Source organism: Vanessa atalanta, chromosome 3 (genome assembly GCF_905147765.1).
Source record: "Vanessa atalanta chromosome 3, ilVanAtal1.2, whole genome shotgun sequence".
Taxonomy (NCBI): Eukaryota; Metazoa; Arthropoda; class Insecta; order Lepidoptera; family Nymphalidae; genus Vanessa; species Vanessa atalanta.
In genome coordinates this window covers 948,689-963,619 of record NC_061873.1, presented here as the reverse complement: position 1 = coordinate 963,619, position 14,931 = coordinate 948,689, and the positions used below count along the sequence as shown (strand labels likewise).

Sequence of the window (14,931 nt, the reverse complement as noted above, 5' to 3'; positions counted from 1 at the left end):
TTTTTGTAACTAGAACGGTGAATATGCAGAAATAGTAACTAATAATACGAGGGGTGACGTCACGCCTTCGATCCATGGTGTGTCTGGGAGGGCTTAGAGATCTCGTTCTAACTTGAATTAAGTACTATTTGGTGTTAACACGCATTGAAGGCAAGAGCTAAAATGTTTAATGGGTATACACAATTGAGTGCCGAGGATAGTTTTAATATGGATTCAGACGGTTATACATTTTACTCAAGCCAGTTTAGTCGCTAGCATGTAATAAGTAGTTTCTGCCTTGCATTATTTATTTCACCTAGATAGACGAAGTTGAAATCAATAGATATACAGCGTGTTCTATATATGTACATATTTTTTATTAGTAGTTGTGTATTCGCTTCAATTTAAGTCGTTTTGTAACTGGTGATATTTTTTATAATTTATTTAGTTAATTTTATTTGCATGATTTTAAAAAGCATGTTTAATTCGTAGATTATAAATATTTATTTATGATTGCAGATATTTTATTTCATCTATTGTACAAGCATGTCTGTCTGATTTATTTGTGTGTGTTGTGCGTTGCATGCAGTCAAGTCACGACGACTACGACCAATGAAAAACTACAAGCCGCTGGTAAGGATATTTTATTAAAAAATAATCTGATTTTGAACACAATTTTGAGTTATGAAATTTTCTTAGGCGTTCCATTTTAATAATATACAAAATATTGGCGTAACCGCAAAAGAGAGTTGAATACGAATTGGTTTTTCCTCTTTGCTTTCAATATAAGAAAAGAAAAAAAAAGTAAAAGATATTAATTATTTGATTGTTTCTCGATTCTTATTTGTGTTCAATATAAGAGATGTTCTCGTTTATATATATTTTTTAATTGTTGGCTGTTTTTTGTTTTGAATATGACCTAGTTCACTCCGGTCTACGCCAATGGCTTAGAATTTTCCTATCTACGCTGATTCACTGCAGTTTGCGAGATTTAACTGCATTATATTATATTAGCGTCCGCAAAAAAAAATCTCGGTCGTTAATTGAACTTAAATTTAAATTAACATAACAGTAATAAATTTAAATAATTCGTTTAACCGATTTACATTTGTTTTTATAAAATGTTCAATCTTTTTACATGTGAATAAAATATGAATTATCAAGATTAAAAATAAAAATAGACATTAATTAAAAAGAGCTTACAATGACGAAACGAGATTCTCGTAAAATGTTAAAATAGTATACTTATATTAAAGTACACAATAATTATAAGTCCATCATCCTCATATTACTTTACATAGCCCTAATCCCAATTTACTTGGGGTCGGCGCAGCAGGTTCTTTACTTCCCTATCTGACGTCATCTCACAAGTAACATTCTTTCCAGCCATATCATCTTTCACACAATCCATCCGTCTTTTCATTGGTCGTCCCCTTCCTCTATATCCATCCACGTTCATGCTAAAGACCTTCCTCTCAATATGTTCCTCATTCCTTACATGACTTAACATTACAAAGTAATGTTGACCATCAAATCGGCTACTTAATCGGATGTTGTTGGCTTAAAGTCTGCCATATGCCATGATTGCAATGTATCAACATTTAACCCATAGCCAATTCCAACCTCAAGAGGATTAAAGACTAATAAACAACATTTGTCATAGAATTGACGCTGATTGGTCGAGAGCTTGAGTAATCTATGACAATAAATGTGAATTAAATATCGAACAAGCTGTTATCGGAACTTTGAGTGTAAAATTAAAGTGCATATAAGTAGTTAAGTGGATTAGTGCTGTATTACAAATGAAGATATATTAATCGACAAGCTGTGCCCGCGACTTCGCGCGCGTTTGAATTAAAAAAAAAAGTTATTGATCAGTACGCAGTTTTTACTATAACTTATTAATTCTGCATTCGGTAGCTTTGTGATTATATTAAGTCGTTGGTGGAAGGTACCCGACGTGGCAGTGGTGGCATGCGCGAGGGCTATACTATATAGGGTACTCGACAGTATTGTTGGCTTTATTATATATAATATACATACATATGTATTTAGTAAAAAGTGGTTATTTTAATATTACAAACAGACACTCACAATATAGCACAGCAATTAGCAAACCGCATTGAATACGTAAATCTAAGGTTTATTTATCTTTAATCCTTCGATAGGAATAGGCTACGAAACATTCTTTCAATTTTCTCTAAACTAAAATTCAATTATCTGTCCAGAAATGTTCCGCTGTCGGACAAAGATCAAAGGGTAAAGGTCCAAACCAACGTACTCACATTCATTTATATATATTAATGAAGTAATCGTTGTCAAGTTAATCTATTATATCCGTATTATCATACAACCTCACAACATACTTCTGTAGTAATAGATTATACTAAACAAAAAAAAAACAAACTTATAGTAGTCCAACATTGTCACTTTCGTGGTCCAAGTCACCTTCATACTATACAATCGATCACATTCTAGAAATATATCTATTTTTTTTATTTCGACAGTTACCTCGGCTTTTACATAAAATCTTCTGGTAGCACGACGCCATTACTGTTCATTGGAAGTTGGCCGCAATGACGCGAATTGGACTTGAAATTATTGACTGTTTTTAAATATATACTAATAAGCTTTTATTTTTATTTTATTTCGTTCGATAGTAGTGAATATTGTTAAACAATTTAAGAAAAACTATTCCTCTATAGTTTTTGCTTTTTAACTTGTACTAATATTTTAATGTTTCTATTGTGCGACACGGTTTTCGCACACATTGTGTATGTACATATGTGTGGGTGGACGGTACAACTGAAATCAAACTTAAAATTTGAAATATTTTTACCTGATTTTTTATATTTAGAGAACTTAAATTTAAAAGCAACTATTGTGAATTTATATAACTATCTGATCTTGGCGATAATTTTTAACTAAATACTTAAAACAGTTCGTCTCTAAGAATGGATTTATCTATGATGTATATGCATTTGAAACGGAGAGCTTAGTAGTTTTTGAAATGTACGTTCATACTTAATGAATTTCTATCAGTATAAAGAATAGATCTAAGTATGTATTGTTTTGTTATAATGCATATTATTGTAATCTACCTATATAAGTTAACATCTGAACGAAAATAACGACTTCCTAAAACAATTTAGTCTCGCTTATGTGATAAATAAGCTTTAACCCAATTTAAACTAAATTCTATATTTGACCTGTTTTGCGGCCGTCGCCTGCACGGGCGTGAATAATTAAACTCTTTGATCAAATAGCCGACGATGTTATCTATGATGTAAATGACTATAATAACATTGCGGCTACGTAAAATTATACATAACATAATAATAAGGTACAATATTAGAACATGTTTTAACAAATAATTTAAAAAAAAAATACATTTAGGGCTTACACTCAGTAGTCCCAAATAGAGACACTTACCCTAAAACACACGCAACCCAATTACAGCCACGACACGACCGTGTGACACTCGAGTGGCCATATTATTGAATTAATGCCATACTCGTTAAACAATTGATATCAACTACCAGTATCCTCACCCGTATGTATTGTTAAAATTTTTAACGGTAAAATATATAATATAATAACTCTTTTAATATTTTAAGACAACCTTAAAATGTTGTTGTTGTTTGTAAAAGAGTTGTTGATGAAATTATGGACAAAAGTTTTGCTGTCCTTTTTAACTTTGTCAAAAATTTAGCTTATAGAGCGTGCATATCATTATCGGAAGCACTGATCACTTAAAATATACTAAACACATACAATATACCAATGATAATTAGTTATGGTTAAATAAAGTCGTCGAAAATTCGTTGTATAAAATACACACAAATATTTTAATTCTGTTGAATGGAATACGAATTAAATTGAATTTTAGTGTTTGACGTTAAATTTTTTGTGATTCCAGGGCTCGGCGGATTCAAACTACTCGCAACCATCCTCGGAGCTGTCGCTCGACGAAGATAAAGAGGCTTCGCGCCGCGAGAAGGAGTCGCTGGCTCTCGTACAGCTTGATAAGGCTCGAGTAAGTTCACTCTACATCGGGTAAATCACTCAATGTCTGATGATTGAATCTGAACAGACCCTTGAAGACCCTGTAACAATTTCCAAGTTTAAGTATAAAATTAATATACGGAAGTCCTGATCTATCATCATCATGGCGGCTATTTTTTGAAAGACAAACAATTGCGTAGAAAATTACAGTGCACACATATGTGTACAAATACAAATGCAATCTGTAAGGCGCGAGACTAACGACTTTAGGTACAGGGCCGGACCGTAAGTTTAGTGGGCCCTGGGTTAACACTACTTAGGGGCTCACATAAGAAATATCTGAACGTAGACTTGAATTAAATTAATTAAATGGGTTTGATAATTGCAGAGCTCGTACGGCTGCAAACCATATGATCTGTTTAATTTAATAAAATTATGGATTATTTCGCATTATCGTCTATTTTTGACTTTGACTTAACTTAGCTGAGGCCCCCTTGAATCCACGGGGCCCTGGGCTGAAGCCTAAAAAGCCATATGGTAGATCCGGCCCTGTTTAGGTACATTGTTTTCGAGCCACGGGAGTGTAAATAATTAAATTCCAAGCTTCTGGCTGTTGATATAACTGTTTCATGTAACAATTTCTGATTTAAAAACTTTCAGTCGAAACCAGTAGCGTTTGCAGTCCGGACCAATGTCGCGTATGATGGCACGGTGGACGACGACTCGCCCGTTCACGGCAGCGCCATCTCGTTTGAAGTGCGCGACTACCTTCACATCAAGGTTACTATTGCATAAAATAAATAAGCATAAGCAGCCCGTAAATGTCCCACTGCTGGGATAAAGGCCTCCTCTCCCTTTGAGGAGAAGGTTTGGAGCATATTCCACCACGCTGCTACAATGCGGGTTACTATTGCCATAACTTCAAGTTTGTTTATTAGAAAATTATTTTTTTGGTAATTTCGCAACGTCCAATTCTATATACAAAAAACGGATATTATTTAGAATTAGTTAAGCTCCATTTTGTTTAGTACTAAAATTTAGTGTGAAGTTTTATTTGTAGATTCTATTAAATACATTTTCATCGGTGCTAAATTGTATTCTATTTTTATTTATTTCTAAGAAAAAAATGATGGTTAATGGCTTGTAAAATTCACATCAGTCAGTATACATTCGTATATCATAAATGATTCCAGGAGAAGTACGACAATAATTGGTGGATCGGGAGGCTCGTGAAGGAGGGTTGCGACGTCGGCTTCATCCCGTCGCCGGTGAAGTTGGAGGCGGTGCGCGCGGGGCTCACGGCACGCGGCCGGTACCCGCGCCCGCCGTCCGCCGGCCTGCCGCCGCAGCCGCTCCCCAGCCGAGGTAGCACTCCCCCCACGCCCGGTACGTCACGCGCCACAACTGCGCCACGCCATGCGACGCGACGCCACATACCACTCTCACTGACGGAGCATGACAACTTTACTCTTTATACGCCTAAACCGATTGCTAGAATCATTCATATTAGGATGTACTTAATATCCTCCAGTGAAAGTACAATCAAGTGTGAATACTGATCTGAATTTATCAAAGCGAAACATTTTCAACATAACTTATCTAAATCAAATCTCTTAACAAATAAGTTACTCTAACTTATGACATCCTGTCCATCAGTGTATCATTTTAAAAATTGCCACCTGACACCTGGAATAACTGCTCTCTTCGCTCTCTCCCTGATTTTATATTATTCGCGTTTCCCCCATTGCCTTACGAAAGGCTTTTCTACATCTCTCTGATAATTGATATGCACGATATACAATATTTCTTCCAAACTACATGACCTAATGACTAATTAATAATAAACTCATGTCAGATTATACACCTTATAACAAATCAACATATATAATAATGTACACGCATAATATCGGAAATTCTGTTTTATTTTATTTCAAATTAATTATCATAATTTTGAAAACAGCCAAGAACATATAAAGTTGCCATGCTCTTAGAAAATACCGACAATGCTTGTGTGGTTCTGTATAATCAGTATGAAATTGTCAAATGACAATAATTAATTGTATTCGCTGTCTCTGTTCTTCTTACTTGTTACTACTAGTAAAGAAAGAGAAAGAGTTTACTAAAGATTAAATTATGATTGCAATGCACTGTCGGTCTAACATGTTATAAGCTGTTTGGTACGGAATGAAATAATCATTTTATATAATTATTTAATGTTAAATTTTTTAAATAAAAGTATTTTTCATCTCGTATCAAAAACTAAGTACGTACAATGCAGTTGAATTATTTGAATGTTTATATTAACTTATATATAAATTGATAACAAACATAATATAGTAATTAGTGAAATATATACTTACTAAAGTAATTTTCAAATATATAACACAATATAAAAAATAACGATAAGTAATAGTAACCAGAGTCTCATAATTATTATTTGATATTCTATGCAATTATATTTTAATTATGAAATCTTTATATTTGTATTATGTACTTATATAATAACTGCCTCGTACTGTATCGTCATACTAAACCATAATTCACTCATTTTATTGGTGAAAGTTGTCTATTTCCTCGGTCTTGATATTAGCACTCATATTTGACGTATTTTCAGATATCCCTACCATCGATAGAGGTAAGACCACATCCATCCATTGACCAGGAAATGTATCCAATTTTCACCCGAATATTATTAATTTGGCCTTGGTTTTATTGGAATCATTCTTAACTCGATATTTTTTATTAAATTTTTGTTTATTTTTTTTTATACAAGTGTTCTTAATCAAAATTCGTTACTTTTAAAAGTAGGTCTTAACTCCAAAACTTCACATTCTATATATAAATATTTTTTATATTTACTTCTAAATATTTAAATTATTTTTCCGGTGGTAGATTTTTTTCTTGACGATCAATAAGTATACAATATCAATAAGATAAGGCTTCTATATTGAATAAAGTTTATTTACTTTTTTATCCTGTAAATGCTTTCATTGCATAAAACCGTCTGATACCGTTAGCGTTGCAATTGAGAAAGAATAAAATAAAAATAAACCAATTACCTTTATAAAGATTTTGACCGACCACCTGACTTTAAATGGTTACCACTAAATCAAATCAAATCAATTTTATTCAAGTAAACTTCACAACGAAGCGTTTTTGAATCGTCAATATTAAAATACTACCACTGTTTCGGAAAGCAGCCTCCAGCAAGAAGAAACGGCAAGAAACTCGCATAGTTGCTCTTTTACTACCTACTACCCATAGACATTAGCACCGTAAAAAAATTAACCATTCCTCACCAATGCGCAACCAACCTTAAGAACTAAGATGTTATGTCCTTTGAGTCTGTCTGGCTCAGTAACCATCAAGCCGGAACGCAATAATACTGAGTATAATATAATGTGATGATGGTATTGGGTGGTGCACAAATACCACTAAGTAAGGAACGTGAAGTACTAAGCTAATTTAGACTACACTACTTTTAAAAGGAAGATCATTTTGATTACGAACATCTTATATTTATAATTTCGACTCTTCCATTTCACGCTCATTGCTCTATCTGTCCTTTTTTATTATAGTTTATGCTTTTTTTCTATCGAATGGCATAAACTGATATCTTTATATTTATTAAGTTGTTTATTTTCCTTCTCTTTATCCTTTATTGTGTAAATTTTCAATAGGCTTATCAAACCGATGAGTTCGATCAACCGTTATTATCTTGAATACTATTGAAATTTTACTCAGCAGGTACGTATTTAATTGGATGTCGATGTTGTCAAGTGTCTGTATTTTCATTATTTTAAAATAATGGTGTTGGGTTAATTGATTTAATGCATCATAGAAACGAATTATATCTGTAGGTATCAGTTGTGATCCCAAGATTATTTGAAATGGCATGCATCCAATAATATCGCCCGTTGGTTCCGTAAGTGTTGTTGATGTTGATTAGAATTGATTATTTACTTTACGCCTGTCAAATGAATTTGATTACCGTTTTAACCAATACTTGTACCGAATAACTTAAAACAGACATTTTTTAGACAAACTTGAAGGGAAACTAACAAGGTAATCGAAATTAAATAATATTCAACTATTTCAAAGATTTAAACTCGAATGAGCCTTAATAGAATAATGGCATATTGTTATATTGAAGTCCATGATCGCCCTCGCACAATAAGATAATTAATTATTTGGAAGAATATAGCCATTAAGTTCCCCATAAATATATATGTCTCTAAACTAGCTTTACTAATTTTAAGAAATTATTTTCAGGTGAGGATTCAGATTCCGCAGGCCGTGGTCGAGGCGCAGGCGCCTTGCCCGCCAACAAGGAGAAACGGAAACCATTCTTCAAAAAGCAGGAAGCCTGCACGCCCTACGACGTGGTGCCGTCCATGCGGCCCGTCGTGCTCGTCGGCCCCTCGCTCAAAGGCTACGAGGTGACGGATATGATGCAAAAGGCGCTGTTCGACTTTCTGAAAAGACGCTTCGAGGGCAGGTGGGTTTATGTCGGTTTATGAGAAGAAGAGGACTCTGCTAGAAGAATAAACCAAATACAATGTAGAAGATACATAAGATATTTTTGTAATAGTATAATATATAATAATAGAAAAAATAGATGTGCATATTGGGTTTTTTAGTTCAAATAGGTACTTTGGCAGAGATGTCCGCGGCGTGTCCTCTAAGAGCGATAACTGGTATTTCAGGATAATAATAACACGTGTGATGGCGGACATATCGCTAGCGAAGCGGTCGCTTCTGAACAACGCCTCGAAGCGAGCTATCGTGGAGCGCTCCAACTCGCGTTCCACTTGCCTCGTGGAAGTTCAGGTACTTGTACTCACTAGTCTCGTTTTTCCAGGATCATCATCACGCGAGTGACAGCGGATATATCTCTGGCGAAGCGATCCTTGCTCAATAACCCGCCAAAGAAACCGATTATGGACAGAACGAATTCGAGAACCAATTGCTTGGTTGAAGTTCAGGTTCGGTGCTTGGGTGTGGTACTGTTTGACCTACTTCGTATTTAACCGCTCATACATTAACGAACGGAATGACGAATCGTATTAACATTGTGCTTTGGTATCGTAACTATAAATTTTGGCTGATTCACTTTATCATATTTCAATTTTTACTAACTTTCACTGTCAATTTGACAATCTGTATCTAAAATAACTTTACTAAACATCAGTAATAATAACGGAATGCATTATCCGCTGAACATCGAACTAATTATCATTTCACGAGGCCGAAACACAATATTTTTGGAGATATTGCATGCTAATAGGTATTTTATCTGCTTGCAAATCAAATTGATTTGAAGAAAGAATACAAAATGATGAATGGGCACAGTTTATGGATTGTTTATAATAAATGCTCCACTGTTGCCTGGCGACGGATTTAGAAAAAGACTCAAGTGCTTAACCAACCACGCTGTTCCATTGCATGATGTCCTCCATTGAAAATTCTGAGACATTTTATATCCTCGTCTCTGAAATACTCCCGTAACATGCAATTTCACGATATTTTTCATCACCACAGAGCACGCGCAGTGAATGATGAACTATAAATGCAAAAGCACTTGGATAAATCGAGATGCTTATCAGCGTTCAAATTTTTTATTAGGATTTCGTTTATTCGGTACCTTTTCCACTTTTAATGAATTCATAATTCTTGTAAATAGACGGAAATCGAAAGGATATTCGATTTAGCGAGGACGCTGCAGCTGGTTGTGCTGGACTGCGATACCATCAACCATCCATCTCAGCTCGCGAAGACCTCACTGGCTCCTACGATCGTCTATTTGAAAATATCCAGTCCGAAGGTATAATAACAATAGGATTTTTTGTCCTAAAGCTATTCAATAATTTTGAATATATTTATTGAGAGACTAAAGTTTATAGTAAAACAAGAAATATCAAATACAATTTAAGTAGTACCTGTGTGTGTAATGGATTCAATTCTTAGTGTTATGTTTAAATAAAAACTTATCCAACTTCCTTAAATACTTTTCAATTAAATAATATTTATTACTTCAGGACGCTAAAAAAGCTTAAAGATTTTTATGACAACTTTAGGCGTCTACTGTGCCCGAAATTTTTAATAACTATTTTATAGATTAAAGTAATTATTTTTCATAAGGACATTCTATATTTTCAGGTGTTGCAGCGGTTAATAAAATCCCGCGGTAAAGGTCAGAGCAAGAACCTGTCCGTGCAGATGGTGGCCGCAGAGAAGCTGTCGCAGTGTCCGCCGGAAATGTTCGACGTCATCCTCGACGAGAACCAGCTAGAGGAGGCCTGCGAACACATCGCTGAGTATTTGGAGGTAAATGTGTATGAGATGCCAAATTCATCCGACGAGTTTTTTTGGATAATTAAATTCCCGGTGAACTACGCACAAACAATGTAACTAAGTCTAATGCTATCGGAGTTTTCATATCTACGAAAAATATTAGCATTGAATACATATTAAATCGTTCTTTGCATAATTATTTGTCCATAAAAAAAACATATTAGGTTACCAGTAGAAGAAAATGTATTCAATTTACATAGAGCACTAGTTCGGTATACTAATACAGTTGAGTAGTCTTAACTAACGAAGTGCTGTGCGCAGGCGTACTGGGCGGCGACGCACCCGCCGCAGCCCGCGCCCAGCGCGCACGCGCCGCACGCGCCGCTGCCGCACGCGCACGCGCACTCGCACGCGCACCACGCGCAGCCTGGTGAGTTGTGTGCCGTAAATACAGCATCAAAATTTTACTTAAAATAAAAATGTTACCATTTAAGTAGTTATACTTGAGTAGATTTGAAGTCCGTCGACCATTCTGAGACATCATTCGAAAGTAATCTCCGCAAGCGGTGTTTTAATACGTATAGTCTATGTTGATTTTAAGGCCACTTATTTTATTATTTACCAAAACAACACCAATCTATTTGAATAGGTTTCACGAGCCGAGCCCAAAGGCTGACTGAGTTCACCTCAGGTACTGATACATGTGAAAATATAAATGTCGTCTAAACACGCTAGTACTCGAATCTTCAGTAAAGCTTTCTTCTTAGAAATAGATATGAATTAATTTAAATGGACAATGCTTAATAAATAACGACCATAATTAATTAATTATTTATTTATATCTTTATTCCAATCGATGTTAAGAACTTCTCTTATATATTTATTTATGATATCTGCATCCTTTGGTTTCGTAATGTACGTTGAATATTCTGTGGAATTTAGGTAGAAAAACTTTTAATTTATGTATGTTTAATTTTATAGTATCACTAAATTAATTACATATAATAATTAAAATTAATTTCTAATATCCTCCATATTTTAAGTAATAATAGACAATATCCTTTTATATATTTCCTTTGAACTATATATATCTTCTCTGTTTTCCGAACAATTTCTCTTCACAATATTCCAATTATCTTTTATGCATCCGACCTAACTACCATTTCAACTAAAACTCATGTAGCCATATGTATATTTATCAATGTATATGTTGCAGTCAACTGGTTAAATTTGCCATTTAACTGACAGCCTAGACACTTTACTAAAGGGCGCCGTTCAACCAGCCTCCCGAATGACACCGGCTTATACACCGGCTATACATCTTCATAGAATGGGAATATGACTCTCATGTAAATAAAAATATTTATATGGTTGCTTGTTGACTTCCAGGCAGGAGACATAACATACATATATAATTGTAATTAACTAACATGACTGTATTTTTAGATGTTGAAAAAGAGTAAATACTGAATTTCTTGTCGGTTCTTCTCGGTAGAATCTACATTCCGAACCGGTGCGTGGTAACTTTACTTTAAATAGTTTGTGATATGACATATGTGAATCAAAAGTGCTTGTAAAAGCTTACTTGAATAAAGTATATTTTGATTTGATTTGTTGCGGTTTAGTAATCGGGTACAGGGGGGAGGGTGGTAGAGCGGCGGTAGAAGGGGGAGGGGTCTTTGGTTCTATTCTCCCTATCCCCCCGGTACCATGCGATCATGCGAATTTGCTCCGTTCTTGAGTTATTGGCAAAAAACTAATCTTAAAATTCTAACCTTAAAGTCTTATCAACAATTTAGAAACACTCTAGGCAAGGCCGACAAGACCTCATAGAGTCGGAGTTAAAATGGTCAGTTTTGAGTTAATTTTCAATAAAAGGTCAAATCCCTATTCCATGAACGGAAATAAATTGGTTGAGTGACATTCAGGCCGCCGATTGAACAGCGCTGTATAGTAAAGCGGCTAGATGTTTCATTGAATGGCTAATTAAACTACTTGCCTGCGACATTTAGAATACATACTAATCTCCATAAACTAACTCTTCATCTATATCTAACCGATCATTTTCCTCTTTTGAACCCCCCGCAAATTCCGGAGGACACCGGGAGAGGTCCGACTCTTACAGCTACGAGAGAGGAAGAGGTACTAACTTTAAACTAATATTACCCTACGTTTTTAATATGTATCATCTTATGTATTAGTTCTATCACTGACATCATGTTCATTTGTATATAGATAATTTTCCATTTTCGTCATTCCAAAACTCGTGAAATCATTTTAGTAAGTCTGTCGTTAATTTATCTTTAATAGATGCTTTTGTGACATCAATAAAAACTATTCCACGATGACTCTATCATCGATAGTATGTATGCACATCGATATTTTAAGCCTAACTTGTTAACATCACCTGGCTTCCATTTAAATTCTTCTCTGTATTTGTCTAAAGCTACTCTAGGCTTAGTTCTGTGTTGTAGTTTGTCATCGATGTTTGTTTTGTATATTTGTCTATTTCATGTTATTCAAAAACTAGAATATAGATTTTGTAAGTTAATGGTAGTAATTTCACTTTTTTAGATTTATATACGTTTGCATACAATTCATTATTTTAGTAAGCACAATAGCATAGTATTTAATGTAAATTAGTATTATGTAAATATCACTTAGAGCTTCATAGATCCGTAGATTTTGATTCACAGTATCGTCTGTCGCCCACGAACCATCTCACGTTGCACTGACATCACCCTGTTCATTTCAGTACAAGCGTCTGGACAAGCGCATTAGCCTCGCAGAAGACCATATATTCCAGTTCCATTATAGTGCAGCCATCGACGAAGCCCTTCCAGGTTGCAACCATTTTATAGGTTCCCATTTTTGTGAGCTTCCGCTAATCAGGGTGTCGCTTTTACTAATTGATCCCCGTTCTCGACGTCGCGTCCTCCTTGTAAAGTTGGAATATTACTGTTACCGATTTGCATAAAGACGTCCGCTGGATCTTTGATCGCTACAAATGTATATGTTTGCGTCTTTGTCTTTTTATTTTGCATATTTAATATTTACGGCGAGTTCAAAGATCTCAGCACCGGCAGCCTACAGCCGACGCCTTAGCTCCAGAAGCCGCTTCAATAGGTTTGCTTCTCCGCAGCGACGCCGCCTACGCCCGAGGCCGCGGTGCTGCCGTGCCCGGGCAAGGTCCGCAATTGTGGAAAGGTCCCTGAGTCTAGTCTCGTAGCGCGGGCCTCGTAAGTGCGTGCCCGTGTGAGAGTCCAGTCTAACCGATCCCACCCCGTGTGTCGTGTGATATAATCCAGTCATTTTGACACCTCGTTCGACTGCCTAAAGTAGAACACTTTTTTACTACTACACGAAATTCGAACGACGTCGTCGAAAATGTTTTACTTCAAAAAATAAATTCGTCAATTAATACGGATCACTCATTTCTCGACACAGGTAGAGCGCGCGTGCAACGCCCGGAGCGACTCGAGGAGGAGGAATATTACCCTCGCGAGCACTACCAGCGCTACCCGCGGGACTACCCGCGGGAATACCACGAGGGCTACTCGTCGGAGTACGCGCACGACCCGTACGAGCGCGAGCGCGAGGCGTACGGCCACGACTACACGCGGGAGTACGGGCGGGAGTACGCGCGCGAGGCGTACCCGCGGGAGGAGCGCGGCGCGCGCACGCGCGAGCGCGACGCGTCGGACGAGTACGGCGCGTCGCGGCGCGCGCTCAACGCGGTGTAGCTCCGCGTGCGCGTCGGCCCGCCCGCTCCGCATTGTATCTCTACCGCCGTGTCTTACATTCACGCTTCGACTTATATTACCTTTCGACGCCAGCGAAACTAGTGAGAGGTCGATGCCGCGTCCATGTATTTTTTAGGGACGCCCGACCACATTAGTAAAGTTTTAGTAACTGGCGTCATCCGATCTAGACTCCTCGATGTCGAGCGTTTGTCGCTTTATTTACGTAAATTTTTGCGTCGCCACTTTTTTGTTTCGGCACCCTTTCGAGATTTATATTAGCGCTTAATAGACGTCCGATGGATCCGATCGAGTGCGAACAATCGTATTTGGCTAGTTGCGTGTGTGCGGGCGGGATACAGTGCGGACGGTCGCGCGGGGGGCCGCCGGCCGGAGTCGGCGTCGGTTCCCCGCCCGGCCGCCGCCGCGGACGCTCTTTCTATTTGCTGAGCTTTAGCGGCACGCTTTTGCGACGAGTGCAGTGTGTGAGCGATCAGCTTGTGTTCTTTGGTTTTACCCCCTCCGTTTAATGCTTTGGATTATCCACCGTCGACATTACCAATAGATATATCATTAAAAGAAGCAACGAAGACCTATATAGCGTACATACGTAATAAGAAACCTCTTTTGAACTTATTATTATTAGGTAATTTAAAGAATAATATGGACATTTCTGGTGAATTTGTGACGATAAAAAATGGATGAATGTACAATTTTCTTAAAAGCACCATACATTAGAATAATTTCACATTTAGCTTAACCGTATTTACTGTGGATCGGTTTCTCGTTGGTGGTATGTCTTATTGGTATTCGAAACATTTGTACCGATCCCATCACTGATGAGTATACGAATATGTTATAACCGCAAACTATATAGAGTGTTTAAAAACTACTTTTATATTATTATAAAATG

General features: G+C 36.6%; 1 protein-coding gene across 16 annotated transcripts in view; it reads left to right on the top strand.

Moving 5' to 3' along the window:
* LOC125077416 (voltage-dependent L-type calcium channel subunit beta-2) overlaps positions 1 to 14,147 on the top strand; it is a 152,096-nt gene extending 137,949 nt beyond the window's left edge. For 4 of the 16 annotated variants that reach the window (XM_047689352.1, XM_047689360.1, XM_047689362.1 and 1 more), the window contains 11 exons: positions 3,899 to 4,015; positions 4,645 to 4,764; positions 5,178 to 5,370; positions 6,599 to 6,619; positions 8,257 to 8,482; positions 8,846 to 8,969; positions 9,668 to 9,808; positions 10,144 to 10,311; positions 10,600 to 10,708; positions 12,355 to 12,420; positions 13,726 to 14,147. In XM_047689352.1, coding sequence (XP_047545308.1) covers positions 3,899 to 4,015; positions 4,645 to 4,764; positions 5,178 to 5,370; positions 6,599 to 6,619; positions 8,257 to 8,482; positions 8,846 to 8,969; positions 9,668 to 9,808; positions 10,144 to 10,311; positions 10,600 to 10,708; positions 12,355 to 12,420; positions 13,726 to 14,021 — 1,581 coding nt within the window. In that variant the 3' untranslated portion in view covers positions 14,022 to 14,147. Of the gene's footprint in view, positions 1 to 568; positions 613 to 3,898; positions 4,016 to 4,644; positions 4,765 to 5,177; positions 5,371 to 6,598; positions 6,620 to 8,256; positions 8,483 to 8,690; positions 8,815 to 8,845; positions 8,970 to 9,667; positions 9,809 to 10,143; positions 10,312 to 10,599; positions 10,709 to 10,927; positions 10,970 to 12,354; positions 12,421 to 13,033; positions 13,122 to 13,420; positions 13,522 to 13,725 lie in introns of all 16 variants that reach the window. The other 12 variants (XM_047689363.1, XM_047689358.1, XM_047689356.1 and 9 more) reach the window with 10 other exon arrangements.
* The last annotated feature ends 784 nt before the right edge of the window (positions 14,148 to 14,931 follow it).